Source organism: Camelina sativa, chromosome 10 (genome assembly GCF_000633955.1).
Source record: "Camelina sativa cultivar DH55 chromosome 10, Cs, whole genome shotgun sequence".
Taxonomy (NCBI): domain Eukaryota; kingdom Viridiplantae; phylum Streptophyta; class Magnoliopsida; order Brassicales; family Brassicaceae; genus Camelina; species Camelina sativa.
This window is the reverse complement of record NC_025694.1, coordinates 12,678,429-12,695,302: the sequence shown is the minus strand read 5'-3', so window position 1 is coordinate 12,695,302 and position 16,874 is coordinate 12,678,429. Positions and strand designations below refer to the sequence as shown.

General features: G+C 33.3%; 4 protein-coding genes across 6 annotated transcripts in view; 2 read left to right on the top strand and 2 right to left on the bottom strand.

Moving 5' to 3' along the window:
* Positions 1 to 1,233, top strand: part of LOC104718708 (probable mannan synthase 1) — a 5,905-nt gene extending 4,672 nt beyond the window's left edge. Inside the window, exons 9-10 of one of the 3 annotated variants that reach the window (XM_010436498.2) lie at positions 395 to 577; positions 891 to 1,233. In XM_010436498.2, the coding sequence (XP_010434800.1) occupies positions 395 to 577; positions 891 to 1,038 (331 nt within the window). In that variant the 3' untranslated portion in view covers positions 1,039 to 1,233. The remainder of the gene's footprint in view (positions 1 to 394; positions 578 to 890) is intronic. The other 2 variants (XM_019230608.1, XM_010436497.2) reach the window with 2 other exon arrangements.
* Positions 4,391 to 7,193, top strand: LOC104718707 (putative glucuronosyltransferase PGSIP7). Its single transcript, XM_010436496.1, has 4 exons — positions 4,391 to 4,776; positions 5,705 to 6,171; positions 6,265 to 6,412; positions 6,552 to 7,193. Exons 1-4 carry the CDS (start codon positions 4,400 to 4,402, stop codon positions 7,090 to 7,092), a joined length of 1,533 nt encoding a protein of 510 aa, XP_010434798.1. The 5' UTR covers positions 4,391 to 4,399; the 3' UTR covers positions 7,093 to 7,193.
* Positions 8,569 to 9,724, bottom strand: LOC104718705 (zinc finger protein ZAT9-like). Its single transcript, XM_010436495.2, has one exon. The coding sequence runs from the start codon at positions 9,508 to 9,510 to the stop codon at positions 8,884 to 8,886; it is 627 nt and encodes a 208-aa protein (XP_010434797.1). The 5' UTR covers positions 9,511 to 9,724; the 3' UTR covers positions 8,569 to 8,883.
* On the bottom strand, positions 14,289 to 16,567 carry LOC104718703 (WAT1-related protein At4g16620). The gene is made up of 7 exons (XM_010436494.2): positions 16,062 to 16,567; positions 15,886 to 15,951; positions 15,627 to 15,743; positions 15,299 to 15,533; positions 15,029 to 15,193; positions 14,804 to 14,955; positions 14,289 to 14,699 (listed from the first exon to the last, which is right to left on the bottom strand). The coding sequence occupies exons 1-7, from the start codon at positions 16,250 to 16,252 to the stop codon at positions 14,546 to 14,548; spliced, it is 1,080 nt and encodes a 359-aa protein (XP_010434796.1). The 5' UTR covers positions 16,253 to 16,567; the 3' UTR covers positions 14,289 to 14,545.

Genomic DNA, 16,874 nt, shown 5'->3' with positions numbered 1-16,874 from the left:
GTTAGAGTCTCCACATCCGTGGGACTGGAGTAGTGTGATATGTACGGTGTCGTATATTAAATCAGTTTGGCTAATTAATATTTAATTAATTTGGAACAGAGAGTATCAGTATGGAAGAAGTTCTATGTGATCTACAGCTTTTTCTTCGTAAGGAAAGTGGCAGTACACTTCTTGACATTCTTCTTCTACTGTATTGTTGTGCCAACAAGTGTCTTCTTCCCTGAAATCTACATCCCATCTTGGTCTACCATTTACGTTCCCTCTTTGATCACTATCTTCCACACCATGGCAACTCCAAGGTACCTTTATACCTTTACTTGATTTAATTACTCATTTGTATAATCAAGATTAAACTGTCTTCAAATTGATGCATGTATAAATTTGAATCAACTAGATCCTTCTACCTCGTGATATTCTGGATCTTGTTCGAGAATGTAATGGCTATGCATCGAACAAAAGGAACTTGGATTGGCCTACTCGAAGGAGGAAGAGTGAACGAATGGGTTGTGACCGAGAAATTAGGTGATGCTTTGAAGAAAAAGTTACTCCCTGTCCAACGGAAATCTTGTTATCAAAGGTGAGAAAACATATAATTTCATTTTTATGGGATTAATTAGTCACACCAATAAGTTACAAAATTTTCACCCATAATTAATTTCCTCAGATCAGAAAAAGAGCAAGTACAGTAAACTTAGTTTTATTAACAACATTTAGACTTGAGCTCGTGATCTTGAGATGTACTAGTTTTCAAAAATTTCTTAATACACTAATGGTAGAACTATAGAAAATATAATGCCTCTTTTTGTCGTTTTTGTTATATAGTAAGTATTGTTTTCAACAAATACACATGCATTACTAACAAAAAAGACAATTGTGTAATTTTGTTGCAGAATTAACTCAAAGGAAGTGATGGTGGGGGTATACATTTTAGGATGTGCACTGTATGGACTGATTTATGGCCACACATGGTTACATTTCTATCTATTCCTTCAGGCCACCGCCTTCTTCGTCTCCGGTTTTGGTTTTGTCGGAACTTAAGAACCTTCCCCAATTATATAATTATGGGTTAATTACCACATCATTTGTGCATGCTTTATTTATTATTATTTATAGGTACACCATGTTGTAGCTCATATTGTTTGTATAACGAATAAGATGTTTTGTTTGTTTAAATGTGTTATAATGTGTATACATCACGCTGGAATTAAGTTATTAAAAAAAATACACCACTTTGTAATTCTCCCCATTATTTTAATTTGTATCATCCATCCCTTAACTGAAAGACGATGTACGTGCACTAATATATAATTCCACTATTATTCTCTCTAAACTGAGTAGCTATTTGTCAAAATATGTTTTCATATATGTTTGTTATAAAAATAAATATCTATATATCTCCATTTTAAATAAGAAGAAGAAAATAAAACTTAACTGAGTTTTCTGCATAGCTCACCACCTAAGCATTGTGAAAATAATCTTACTTATTTTTGGCAAGAATCTCCCCATCGTGCATCTCCTTCATTTCATGTCAGCGTGATGTCTTTTATATTGTTTCACCGTCGAGCTTGCGGCCTCTGTTAAATTTGTAGTAGCTTTCTGAGGTTTGTGCCATCTCTCATTGGACTTCGCATTTTTTTGTAACTGTCATTGGGCTTTGCCATTTATTTGGTGTAGCCCATTTAATTAAAAGTTTATGTCCGAGTAAACCGAAATATGGAAGAGAAAAAGAAACAAAAACCAAATATATGAAATGAATAACAATTCGGTTCAATTCGACAATGACTTTTTAAAAATCCAACCTTAACCCGAATATAAACTTCCAAATATTGAACCGAACCAAATGGAACCTTCGGAGTGTTCATACAACTTTACTAGTATTTCCAATTTTCCACTAGGGTTCACTGTTTAACAAATGTCACATTTCTGTGGTATTCTTATTTCTTAATTATGTCCCTTGTCAACAATGTGGAGATTTTGTTAACGCAGGGCTTAGTGGGTCTGTTCCAATTCTTACGCTATATCTTTGTGGAAAAATGCCTATTGTCTTTGGATGGATACTAGCGTCCTCTACTGAACTTTAAGAAACAAGATGCAATGTTCTTCTGGCCAACAAGAAAAATAATGCATGATACAGGAAAAATGAATACTATTTTACAGAAAGAGTATGTATCAGAATTCTCAACGCACGCCCATTCAATATCGAATTTTGGGTGTTCAACAACCAGTTTTCACTAGTTCGTTTCGAATATATATAAGCACCTAACCCAAAAATCTCCCCAGTTTTGGTTACACCTCTCCAAAATGTTTTTTTTCTTAAATGTATATACTTGGGGAAAAATAAAAGAAATTGAAAAATAGTAGTTTCCTATTGGCCACTTACAACTACACCCTTTTTTAAGTCTTCTCCAAGTCTCCTAGAAACAGGTCTCTTTCATAATTCTTCCATTACATTTAGTTATCCCCTATATATTAAAATAGAAGCATTTTTGAAGAAAAGCTGGCGTGTTGTCGCTAGAGAGCTCTATGCCCAATTTATTACTTGCCCTTAATATTCTATAATATTACGTAAAACTGTCATTGCTATTCAATTTATATATATACTCAATATTTTGTTCCTATAAATTCTAAAATTATTCAAATATTAATAAATAGTATCCCCAACATGTTTTCGAAATTATTTTCAAAACATATGTATTATAATATAATAAAAATATAACAAGAGATGTAAAAATATAAATTTAAATCATATTTTCAAAAATATAAATAATATTATTTCTTATTGTTTAAAATTTTTCTGACCAAAAAAAAATTGAAATTAATTTTGAATAATAGATATTAGAAAATCTTTAAAAACAATTTGACGCCATCTTAAATTTATTTTAAACTATAAAATATTTAAACTTATGCAAATCCTAATTTTCAGTTTTCCATATAGAAAATTTCTGATATATAAGACTAATGTATATTAAAGATTCCTTAATTTCAAATAACATATTAAAAAAATATAAAATCATATATATATTTTAATATTATTTCTTAAAAATTTTGAGGGATGGGTTTTTATAGATAAAAAAATATTGTAGTCTTTATGGAGTATGGCTACCGGGATGGGTTTGACCCGCTTAAGAATTTAGGTCATTCGTTTCGAGAATTTTCATATTTTTGATGGTTTTTATCCATTTCATAATTTACAAGTTTTATACAATTCTGATTAATCACTAATTTGGTAAACGTTTGATTCGGGTATGTTGTTTTGTGAATCTTAATTTTATGTTGAAACCTTTATTATTTCAAAATCACAAACTCAATGAAACCAAACTAATATAAGTTTGAACTGTAAATGATTTAACAAATAATTATATCTATAAATGTAACTCTATGTGTACATAATATAAAATAAATATTATAATAAACATAGTTTTTGAAATCAATCACGCACGTACGTGCGCGTCCGTACCTAGTTTACATTTATATATGTGTAAAAAACCAACCCCAAGTAATAATAATTAGGAAATATCCTGTGCTTTAGCACATATCAATATTTTTCCAAAAATTAGAATATATTAATAAAAATTATTGTTACGTTTGTTTTAAAAATTTATTTTGTTTGAGACAGTATTTACTTTTAATATTAAAATTGTTTACTAAATCTACATATATCTTTTTTAGGTACTAATTATTTTAGAATATTATTTTTTGATGTATATTATCATTTTCTATTGTTTGTTGTATTTGCATCAATATTTTATGAAATATTTAAAAGTATTAGTTATTAAACTCTAATTGTGAGCAAATAAAATTTATTAATTTATCAACCACATAAATTTAGATTTACCAACCCACTAATGTGGAATATTAAAATACACATTTTTCTTCATATATTGAGTAATATATCTTTGTTTTTTTAATTTCAAATCACAACATATGCAGAAAAAAATCTACATATTTATTTATCATATACATTATATAATAATTCAAAACAATTTGTAAATGAAATAAAAGAAAGATGATAGGAGAATCATAATTTATAATCTTAAAAAAATCTTTCAAATAAAGTTATTAAAATAATTATTTGGATACTTAAATATAAAATCTTACTTTTTAAAATTCTGATTGTTTACCATTTAAAAAAAAATAATTAGTAATTTTCGTGCATAATTAATTAGATAGCGAATTTTTTTTTGAATTAATAATTATTTAAACGATTTTATTACTCTAATATTCAATTATATTTTTATCCTTAGCGAAAAATTAAACATTTGTCTTAAAACGAATGGCTTGACAATGTAATTTTTTATATTTTATAAGATTAATTTCTTATTTTTATTTCTCAATTAATATAATAGGATAAAATAATCTTAAAACTTTGAAACAAAACCCAGTTCTTGAAGTCACTTATATGTTGTGTAGAGTAGAGATGACAACATTAAGCATGTGTTTGCAAAGAACTATGCTGTTCTTCTCTTGTTGTGTTGTAATTCTGTCACTTTTAATCATCGAAACGGCAGCGTTTAACGATAAAAACCAGCTTTTTCAGCCGCTCGAAACAGAAAACGCAAACGCGATGACCGCGGTGATGGAGCGAGGGTTAAAGACGAGGCCGCGGCCGGAGCACAAGAACGCTTACGCGACGATGATGTACATGGGAACACCAAGAGACTATGAGTTCTACGTTGCGGCACGTGTCTTGATCAGATCGCTTAAGGGTCTTCACGTGGACGCTGATATCGTCGTCATCGCCTCCCTCGACGTCCCTCTCGACTGGATTCACGCTATGTAAGTGTGCCTCCTCATCTTCTTCCTCTTTTTCTTCTTCTTCTTTTTTTCATCTCCACTCCAACACGCTACCATTTTAGTTGGTCAGAGAAATAAAAATATAATCTTGGTTTCTTCTTTTAATCAAAGCTAAAACAATATTTTCTAGAATATTTTTTTTACAAGCTCATATAAACTAAACATATTTCATAATATTTGTTTTCATTTAAACAAAAATATATATAGGAGAACATGGAAGAGACCAGACCAGTAATGCGGGAAACAGCATGAAAACAATATTCAATATAGTTTACTATAATTTTTAGATTAGAAGCAACAGGGACATCAGAATATTAAGAATATGCTTAGGAAGCTTTGAGTTAAAAAATAAAAAACTAAAATGTTATAAAAATTTGAAAATGTCTGAACAAATACAGTCTTCGTCGCAGTTTCGTTTCCACGACCTTTTTTAAATTTCTTGTCTTTTTTTTCTATTGTTGATAGAAAATTTCAGCTTACATTTAAAATGGTTTATTTTTTATTTATTTTTGTCAGTGTTGTTAATTAATATTTCTGTATTCAATTTCATATCACCCTTATCTCATATTCAAACCTTATTACCTAGACATGGGTTTAGGTGGAAGTTTGGTGTTTTTCTTTTGTTAGTGAGTGGGGAAAGTGAGTATTTAATTGCTTGTTCATTTTATTTTAAAGAGATTAGAAAAGATAATATTGTTAAAAGGAATAAATGGCATAGCTGTCAAATGCCTTATTATAGAAATTAAAAAGTCTCAGACCTTTTCACAACTTTTTTTTTTTGGTTTCCCTTTTCTGGAATTGGTAAGAAATATATATAATGTTTTCTTTTTTTTGTTGTTGCATTTATACAATAATGCAAGAAACTGTTGATTATATTAGTAGTATAATTTCACACTAATGGGATATGTAGGGAAGAAGATGACGGAGCTAAAGTAGTGAGAGTAGAGAATCTTGAGAATCCATACAAGAAACAAACTAACGTCGACAACAGATTCAAGCTTAGTCTAAACAAGCTCTATGCTTGGTCTCTCTCTGATTATGGCCGTGTCGTTATGCTTGACGTCGACAATCTCTTCCTCAAGAACACGGACGAGCTCTTCCATTGCGGCCAATTCTGTGCTGTCTTCATTAACCCTTGCATCTTCCACACTGGCCTCTTCGTGTTGCAGCCGTCAATGGAGGTCTTTAGAGACATGATTCATGAGCTTGAAGTAAAGAGAGATAACCCTGATGGAGCTGACCAAGGGTTTCTTGTCAGCTACTTCTCCGATTTACTCGACCAGCCTCTTTTTCGTCCTCCTCTAGATAACCACACCAATGCTCTTACCGGACATTTTAGGCTTCCTTTGGGATATCAAATGGACGCATCTTACTACTGTAAGTGGCTACTACTCTCCCTTTTCAGTAACTCCAAATATCTAAAACGTTTTTGTTAATCTTTCTGTGTATGCATGTCATTCTCTTGATCAGACCTTAAACTCAGATGGAACGTACCGTGCGGACCGAACAGTGTGATCACGTTTCCAGGAGCAGTTTGGTTGAAGCCATGGTATTGGTGTTCATGGCCTGTTCTTCCTTTAGGCCTTTCATGGCACCACCAACGCCGCTACACCATAAGGTACGTTTGAATTTATTACAGCCCAAAACCGAGACTAATTAAAACTTACAACTTACAACTACTGTCTCAATCCCATTAGATACATGCTCTCGTTTTTGGGATAAGTATGGTGTGCACTAATCCTTAGTTGTCATTGCAGTTACTCCGCAGAGATGCCTTGGGTTCTAATTCAAGCAGTGTTTTACTTAGGTACCATACTAGTCACGCGTCTAGTGCGTCCCAGCTTGACCAAGCTATGTAACCAACGTTCTGATAAGAATCTAGGCATGATCCAGACAACTTTCAAGTTGGTTGCACTGCTCTTGATCCTCTCAGCCTACATTATACCATTCTTCATCATCCCAAAAACGATACACCCGCTCATCGGTTGGTCGCTCTACTTAACCGGCTCCTTTGCTCTCTCTACCATACCCATCAACGCCTTCTTGCTTCCAATGCTCCCTGTCTTAACACCGTGGCTTGGCATTTTGGGGACGCTCCTCGTGATGGCTTTTCCCTCTTATCCTGATGGCATTGTCAGAGCATTGTCGGTTTTCGGGTGTGCCTTTTGTTGTGCACCGCTTCTGTGGGTCTCCTTTGTGAAAATCACATCGCATCTTCAGGTTTTGATTGACAAAGAGGTTATGTTTTCGCGGTTGGATGAATCCGGAATTAGCCTTGGACTCAGCAAATTGTATTGAGTAAGACGGTGAGATTTTTAATCATCTTGATGGATAGCTACTAAATAAAAACTAAAAAGGTTAGAGAGGATTAACAAAGACATATTTACCCTACGAAAGATAATCACATCACCTTTTATAGCTTTTGATTCACTAAATAAAACACTTTTGGGTTTGGGAAGTTAATTTGCACAAGTAATGGGGTTTATATGAGAAGTGAGAATATTAAAAGGGGTCACTAGAGATTCATGAGCCAATACAGTGAGATTTTCCCAAATGCCACTGCACTCCTAAGGATATCATATGATCTATTTTGTCAAAACATACGATGTGTTATGATTCCGAACACCTTTTTTATACAAAATATATTATTATGTGTAAATATGATCGTCACCAAATTTCATATGCTTATACCTTTGTAGATCAAATATAGAAATTAAAATAAAAAGGAATTTGGGTTCATATATTGTGTTTGTGTTAGCATGATCGGGTCGGTGTCGGTCCTTATTTTCCAACGGAAGCTTAAAGCGAAAAAGTTGTGCCACATGTCCGACCCTTTTAACCTCTGATATGACCAACGATCACATTTACCAAAGTTACCCTTCATCTAATATTATATTTCCAATTGTTCAGGCAACAACATATATTTTCTTCATAAGAAAATTACGTACTAAAAAAGTTAAAAACGTACTTATTATAAAAATAAAAAAAAAGACCTTTCGTTTAAATTCTGGTGTCGATCTGTCAGTGAATAATTTGTTTATTTTAACTCTGAAAGCCAGGCAAGGGTAAAACATGCAGAAACGTGAGTTTAAAGATGGCCTTCAGTGCAGGGATACTTCTGTCATTAAATTAGGACGTTACTTAATAATGGTGCCCATAAAAAAAGAAGAGTGTTGTGTGGTTTTTGTTTTTGTCAAGAAAGAAACATAAATGGTTCTGTTTTGGTATCAAACTACTACTACTAGACAGAGTTTACACAGATGCAGCTGGCGACACAAACTACACCACAAACAAACTAGGAATTAACGAACCAAATAAGTAACTATCCTCTCTTTTCTTTTTTTTTTGTTTTGTCAATAAGTAACTGTCTCTTTGTTGTTTCAAGAAAAAAAGTAGTAATGCATAAGGTGGTGGATATAGACCGATTTTATGATATACGACATTTTCTTTTTTTTACCCGTAGATAGTTTCTCACAAGGTTAATACATGTTCAACAAGAGAATTATACTTATTTTATTCATTGTATTTTAGTATTTTATGTGAAATATCTCACTCTTTTGGGTTTAGATATTATGAATATTTTATTATGTGACCATATTTTGGATGGTTTGAGTCTCACCACAGTTTATATACTACGGAGCAAGAATAATATTTACATTATCTATAATAGCTAGCACACACACACTTGTGTCATAAAAAAAATGCAGTTGAAATTAAATAGTTCCATTAAAAAAAAGCATTAATAAAAATCAAAGATCCAAGATCCAAAGATCATGCAAAAGAATCATCTCAAGAATTTCAAATATCAAAACGACATAACAAAGATCCAACAAACAATCAAGAATTATTATCCATGACCCCCAAATATTTCACGAAAAGCTCAAATTGTTAAGAAAACTTGAAACAGAGCTTGCTTCTTTTTGTTGTTGTCTTACATCAAAAGTACATTGTTTGATAATATCATTCCAAAGGTTCCAAAACCAGTAAACGGTTTTTTTTTTTTTTTCCTACTAAAGAATAATAATCTTGAAGACAAACCAAACCATCAAGATTCTTTGATTTTCGATGTTATCTAATCTCTTGAAACCTTTATATGGCTGAAACGACGGTGACAGCTTCGGTTTCTTGCGGTGGAGGAAGATTCAGATCTATCATACAGCGGCGGAGCTCCGGGAAATGTATTTTTTCCGGCTTTGTCTCTTCTACTACCTCCGATGCAAAAACCGGTTTAATCTCAAGCTCTCTTGAATCTCTTGACAGCATCATCAAACACATAGCTAAATCTTGTTCCGGAGAACCATCAGAGACAGAACTCGCCGGTTCCGGTGACTCGTGGCTCGTCTTCTGCTTCTTCGAGTTCTCACAAACTCTCTTACTACTCTTTTTCTTCTTTTTCTTCTTCTTTGAAACCTCCGCTCTGACCCGTTTCTTTACCGGGGATCCGGACTCAGGTTCGGTCTCTGTCTCACTGTTGTAAACGGTGGATGACTCAGGATCCGGGTTAAAGACCCGGAAGCTCTTCCTCGGGTTCTCACGCAAGCCGTAGACGAGAGATTTACCGTCGGAGGAAGAGCAAGAAGATGAAAGGACCGAGTCAGCGAGTTTCTTCCGAGTGGACGGTTGGGATGAGACCAAGTGAGACTTCATGTGACCACCAAGTGCTCTGCCATTACAGAAACTCTTGGAACAGAGCTTGCATTTGTGTTTGTTCTGCATTTTTTTTTGCCAAAGAGAACAAGAACAGAACAAAAAGCAAGAAAAAAAAAAGAAACCTAAGAAGACTTTAATAAGTTTCTTTTTTGTCAAATCTCTCTATGTGTGTGTCTCAATTTGATTAGAGAGACTGTTGTAAGTGTGTAGAGAAGAGAGAGAGAGAATGAGAGAAGTTAATAAGAGTAGGTAACAAGCATTCCTCTCTTTTTCACAAACCCCCAAAATTAACAATTATGACTTTTTGGTCCATACGATAACTACTACTAATGATACGTAAAGATAAGTTTTTTTGTTTAGTTTTAGTAAAAAGAAAAAAAATTAAGATTAAAAACTATACTATTTTTAATGCTCGGCTGACAACGATAACCACCAAGTGAAGAATCTCGAGTTAATGCAGAAAGATTAAAATTTGAATTATTAGTTAAACTACAAAGGTGGTATTGCTTAAAAGATAGATGGACTCATAAACACAAAGCACAAAACAAAAAAGCTGTTGTTTTGCTTCTTTAGTTGATTAATGACTTCTTAAAGCAAAAAAAAAAGAGAAAACAAAAAGAAGAGAGTTTCTAAGCACAACGAAGTTGTATGTGTGAATTATGTTGGTTGAGTTAGTTGAAGGAAATGTAATGGCAAAATCGGTTGAAGCGTCGAGGTTCTAATGATATAAACGATTGTATTAGTTGCATTGATTTATTAATTGAGCGTTGAGGTTTAAATGCTGAAATGTCATTTTTAAACGGTTTAAACGTTTTAATAACTTGATAGTTGATAGTAATGAGTTTTAACAGTTAAAAGTTGAGACACTAATCTAATCATCTTACAATGTATATAATTGTACTTAGATTGATATCCTTTAACATACGATGGTCGACCCATAAGGTGATTGAATGACTACACAATGATGATAGGACAAGGTGCAAAGTACGTTGAAGCCATTCATTCCACGTCCTAAGGTTTTTTTATTAGGGGCGTCCAGTCTCATTTCGTATAGTTTGTTCGTATTATATAAATGTGAAACGTAACTGAAGTTTGTTTCTGAATCCTGTTTTACATTAGTTGTTTATCCGACATGTTTTGCATTCAACTCCAATTTGTTTAGCTGAATTCAGAACTCTTGGCTGTCGTTCATCTTTTGTTTGTAACCAAGAGATTATTACTCATTTGCTCTTATTTAAAAATTCCAAGAAAGAGACAAACAAAAAAAAGTACTTGTGAATATGATTAGTGTCTTAATATTTTGAATTTTCCAACAGGGATTGATTGACACTTGACTGTTGCATTGGTGTATATGTTTTGGTCATAAAAATACGAGAGAATAATAAAACAGATCATGACTTCAGTTGCAAATAATACAAAATGATACTGTACGTACTAGTTAATCTGATATGTTCTACGATTCGATAATTTACGCATATAAAGTTCAAAAGTTTTTGGTAATCTAAAAAACTTTGATTTTATACTTGTAAGCAATTAGAAGATTATTATTTGTCGTATTTGACTATAGTAACAGTTTTTGTTTTGTTCCATACTGAACATTTGGGTGTCAAATAGTAAAAAAGGCTATTAATACTAATACTTTTTTAACCAAAGACAAACATCATGCATCAAAAAATTTGCAGTCATAAAGTACATATATATACACAGAGATGACATAACACTAGTTAAGAAATGCAATTGTTAAGTATACGATATACCTATGGTAATCATGGTTTTATTGAAAAGATGACAAAGAATACATATATTTAACATTACCAAGAATAAAAAAAGGCAAATGAATTTGAGTTGTTGGAACTTTATACACAGTTGAGTAAAGAAGAGGCTTAGAGCATGTGCATTGGTCCGTCCTTGGACTGTCCTTCATAATTATTTAGATTAATTTAAATCCAAATCATAGATAAATGAAAGAAACGTTCCCACAAACGGGACAATTTTTATGTGTCCCTCATAACATGTGTCTTCCTGTAATAGGTTGTTGTTTTATGAGTTCATTTCTCTTCTCTCCGACTCTTTCTCTCTTGTCTCTATCTCTCTTGACCGCGATTTGTTTTGGCCGGCGATTTCATCCGTTAATTTCCTCAGACGAATCGAATTTGGTTTCGTAGCGAAGATTCAGACGATGGGTTCCATCAAAGAAGAGCAAAGACCTCTCATCGAAGAAGGTTTAATTTCACAGCTTTGTTCAATTTCTGATCAATTAGGTTTAGCTAATTTTGATTTCGCATGTTTAGTTTTCTGCTGAATTCCAAAAAAAAAAAATCTGGGCTTTAGGTTGATCTTATGCTTTTCATTTCTGGGTTTATTGAGATAGTTTTTGGGTAATCACTGTTTTATCTTAAAGAGACGCAGAGACAGTTTGTCGAATTGTGTTCTACTATTGATGTTAATCACCATTACATATATACAACAGGATGTTTCCTAAAGTTAGAGATTATAGAATGAATACTGAATCAGAAGATTAATGTGATTGATATCGTATCCTTGAGATTGATTGACTGTGATATAGATGATACCACAATATATCTGATCCCAGTGTTGTTCTTATGATCGTTTTTATATTTAGGTGATGATTCCAATGTTTTGTGATTTTGTTTTGGAACCAAGAAGCAAAATTGTATGCTGAAGATGGTTCGGTGGACTTTAATGGGAACCCACCATTGAAGGAGAAAACAGAGAACTGGAAAGCTTGTCCTTTAAGCTTGTCCTTTCATTCTTGGTAATGAATGCTTATCAAGGAAACGTTTCCGCTGCTACAAACGTTACTACATGGCAAGGGACTTGTTATCTTATCATTGGAGCTATCTTAGCCGATGCTTACTGGGGAAGATACTGGACCATCGCTTGTTTCTCTGGGATTTATTTCATCGTAAGTGTTTTTCTTATAACCATGTTTGTTTGTTTGCAACAATGGCTTTGCAAGACTTGTGATTTTGTGAGCCAAGACATAATTGTTCAAGACTTAGCTATAGGTCTACTATGTCCACCCTAGGACTGATTTGAGCATATTATAGCTCTGTATGTTGGTTAGAGAGCAACTATCCTAGTTTACTGGTTTCACAATTGACTTAAAGTTTGGTTTGTTTGCTCTGATTACTGATTGTTTTTGTTTTCGGTTTAGGGGATGTGGGCGCTTACTCTTTCAGCTTCAGTTCCAGCATTGAAGCCAGCGGAATGCATTGGTGATTTTTGTCCATCAGCAACGCCAGCTCAGTATGCAATGTTTTTTGGCGGGCTTTACCTGATCGCCCTTGGCACTGGAGGTATCAAACCGTGTGTCTCATCCTTTGGTGCAGATCAGTTTGATGACACGGAGTCGCGTGAACGTGTTAGAAAAGCTTTGTTCTTCAACTGGTTTTACTTTTCCATCAATATTGGAATGGGAATCCCTTTGATGTTTGTATGTTTTGTGTTTTCAATTTTTAATGTTCTATGTTTTGTTTTTTTTTCAAATTTTTTTGTAACTTTGTAATTTTCTTATGTTATTAATATTAATGTTATATGTTTTATTTGAATTTAAACTTTAATATGATTTTACTTATTAATTTAAATATTAAAATAATATTATTTTTTACCGGGGACCAACTATTGAGGGACACCAATGCGCATACCAAAATTAAAAAACTCTGAAAATAAGATTAATATATTTGAGGGACTAAATTTTTGTCCCAACCAATGCATATGCTCTTACACAATGGAATCTTTCGTGTTAACTACTTGGCTTTGCTTCAATCTCAATTTTAACTATATGATATCCATTACTCTTCAAACAAAAAGAACTCTGTTCAGTGTTTATAATTCGGAAAGGTAACCAAATAAATGTACGATTGAGTCATCACTACAAGAAAAATTGACACCAATAATTAAATATTAAGACCAGAGAACCCGGTAGAAAAACAAAAACATCACTTTATTCCCAACCAGTAAAGCATGATCCAAGAAAAAAATGTTTAAACAATACCCTATATAAATTCCCCCTTTAATCAAAAACGAAAATATCACTTTTCTAGAAAATTCAATGCAACAACATATTCAAACATTTTACTTACATTTTATTTTCTCAGTCCTATTCTAAGATAAACTACAGATCTAAAGAAAGTTATGCAAACAATAACAATAGACATAAAAGTGTTCCCTTATAAATATAAGTTTTGGAACTCAATTTCCTAGTTCACTAGATATAGAAGACTCAAGTCACTCAACTACTTGCCATAGTCTTTTTGTTTGACACCGTTCTGAAGGTTAACCCTCAGTATAGCGTAAAAGCAACCAAAACGCTTGAAGCTAAATATCCTAAATACATAGTATAGAATGTAGTAATGTACTTAGCAGTTAGCACGCTGCACGCCTTTTAACCAAGCTGAAAACAGCATTGTTCTGATTTGTTGAACTTTTTTACAGACCTCTATAATGTATTACGTATATTTGGTTCGCTAGTCGCATAAAATCTATAATCATTGTGTAATGCCTTTTCTGAATGAGATAGACCAAAAGAACAAAAAAAAAAACAGCAAAAAAGATTGCCAAAAGGTGGATGTATCCGATAACTTAACCCGGAAAAAAATGAAGACGACATATCCTAATCTTAACAGGGAAGGAGATGGGTTAATACTAAAATAACGTATAAAAAACTTTGGTAAACCATGAATGCGACCTAAACGTAAATAATTTCTCAAAAGACATTTACATTGGTATTCCAAGTGGTTTTGACCGTTGTTTCCATTAAACCGTTAGAATGAGAGTATGAGACAATGAATCACCGATCCAAAGAACTTGCAAGAAAATAATTTGCTTAAATCTTCGACCGACAATTTTTCTTTTCAAAATATATACACATTGAACAACGTGTTACATGACACCTTTTAGGCCCATATTTTCCAAGACTTGCCTGTGATTTTTTTTAAACCAACTATTTTGGTAACACACACGAACATATACTAAACCGAATACGGTATACATGTAAAGTATAAAGTAAAACTGATCTTGCTTCTATAAACCTAAACTACATTCATAAGAATATAAAAGAAAGAGAGAAGACTTTAAACTAAAGCAAAAGAGGCTTCTGAAGATCAAACTCTGTTCTAAGCACACTTTCTTCATCATCTTCTTTTATTTCATCTCCTTCTGCATCTTCCTCTTTCCCTTTAGCCCACAGAACGAAGTAGAGTCCTCCGAACATCAACGCCATTCCCGCAAAGCTAATATGACACATACAAAAAAACACAAAGAAAGAAGATAAATGACTTCTCTTTCTGTCTAAAACGGCCTACTTTGAAGGAGAAAAGCTGCAAGAAAAATTTACCTTCCGAGATTGAAACTCTCTTCCATAGTAAAAGCAGAGACAAGAACACAAACCACCGTAGCAATTGGACTAAAGATGGACACAATCACTGGTCCTTTTCTCTTAATCACCCATGCATTGAAGCTCAACCCTCCTCCACTCACCAACCCTCCCTACAAACAAAAATACTTATTATAACATTTTTAAACACATTCAAATCTTGCATATGATTCATGAGATATGTACCAGCATTGCGTATCCCACAAGGTGGCCGAAACCGATGACTGATGCACTTTCTATTTCCATACTTCCTTTAAGAGCATACTGCAAAGCTACCGTGGTGATCCCACCCATCAAAGATACTATCGAGAACATTGATACAGGCGCCGGAAATTCTGCTAGTATGGATGCCTAATTAGGACGATCAAAGTGATTTCACAAGCAAAGAAACAGATTAGCACAACCGGATATATGAATATGTTAGCTCTACAGCTAAGAAGGGGTATAAGGTGAGACCTGAAGGACAACACTAGAGGACAAGCAGCAGATGGCGAGGAGGAGATAGAGGCAACCTAAGATCTTGTCCTTGTCTAAAACGACTTCGTCAGGGACAATAGGCATAGTCTTCGCCGAGATCGAAGTAGCAGCAGTACTGTGCATTAAGCTCATAATGAAAGCTCCCATCACACACAACACTGTCCCTCCCATCTTAACTCTACTATACATACAACTTAGCTTCACTTTCTCCATCCTTCACAATGTCAAATTATTCAAAACCCATTAACTAATGCTTTAATCTTTCGTTACTAAACAGAATAAATCAAAAGAAAATAAAAAGATTTACCCAGCAGCCCAAGCAATGACAAAAATTAAAGCAGGACAGAGATTAGGCATAGCTGTGGCCATTGATGCAGAGGTGTGTTTCATTCCTTCTAAGTATAGCCACTGGAACAGAGTCACTCTGTTTCAAACACAACTTCTCTTTTATTTTAGTTATGATTTTTATTTTTTTCTCCTTCTTTTTCAGAATAAGTAAGCATGTAAAACTAGTTTAGTCTATAACAATAAAAAGAACATGCAGAAATTAAAAGGATTTATTTTACCCAGCAAGAGCAACTAAAACTAGTTTAGTCTTCAACTTGAAACTTAGACTTGTCGGCCAAAGTTTCCTGCAAAAATAGAAATATTCCAATTACCAACCACAAGACAAAAACAAGAACCATTTTACAAAAATCCAAAACACAATAAAAAAAAAAAAAGTATGGAACTTTGGTTTTACCTTTCAAGGAGAAAAGCTAGAGGAGTGATGAGAAGAAATGAAGCAAAGGTGCAGAAGATAACGATAAGAAGAGGGTCAATTCCAAGAGACAACAAGTGACTCAGTAGCTCCGAGTTTCCGGCGTAAATCACCTGAGCTCCGGCCAATCCTCCGATGATCCCTACTTCTTGTAACGTCTCTCTCTTCATCATTTTTTCCAACACAAGAAAAAAAGAATGAATAGTAACGAACGGATAAATCAGTTGGAACCCATTTGGCAGCAAATGGAAACACGAGCTTTCGATTTTGTGGGTGGTGAAGTAACTAAAAGAAACAAAAAAAGCAGAGAAGACAAGTTTTTTAAGTGTTTTCCTTTTTGGGTTTTCTTGTTAAATGAAAACAGGAGAAGAGACACTTTGTTTGTGATCTCTTTATCTGGTAATGCGTATGCTTGAAGTTTGAAACCTTTCTCTCTTATCTTTCACTTCTTGCTTTTGTTGAAGACATGTGACATTACACTGCATTGGTTTTTATAGAGTGTCTCCCTCGCCATTATAGTAGCTTTTTTTTTGGGAAGCCCAAATTTTAATTTATTCAATTAGAATAAACGGTTGTAAATTGTTTATATTATGTTTGTTCATATAATAAACATAATAGAGAGAGTCCTCAGAATTTGGTGTAGTGGGTTTAATATTCTTTGGTTAATGTGTAAAATAAGACAAAACAAAAATTTGAGAGGGGTTAGCTTAATTTTGTTAAGAAATAAATATCTGGTGAGTTTGAATATGAGTAATATGACTTGTGTTTTGAAAAAAAATGATGAATTTTTCATCC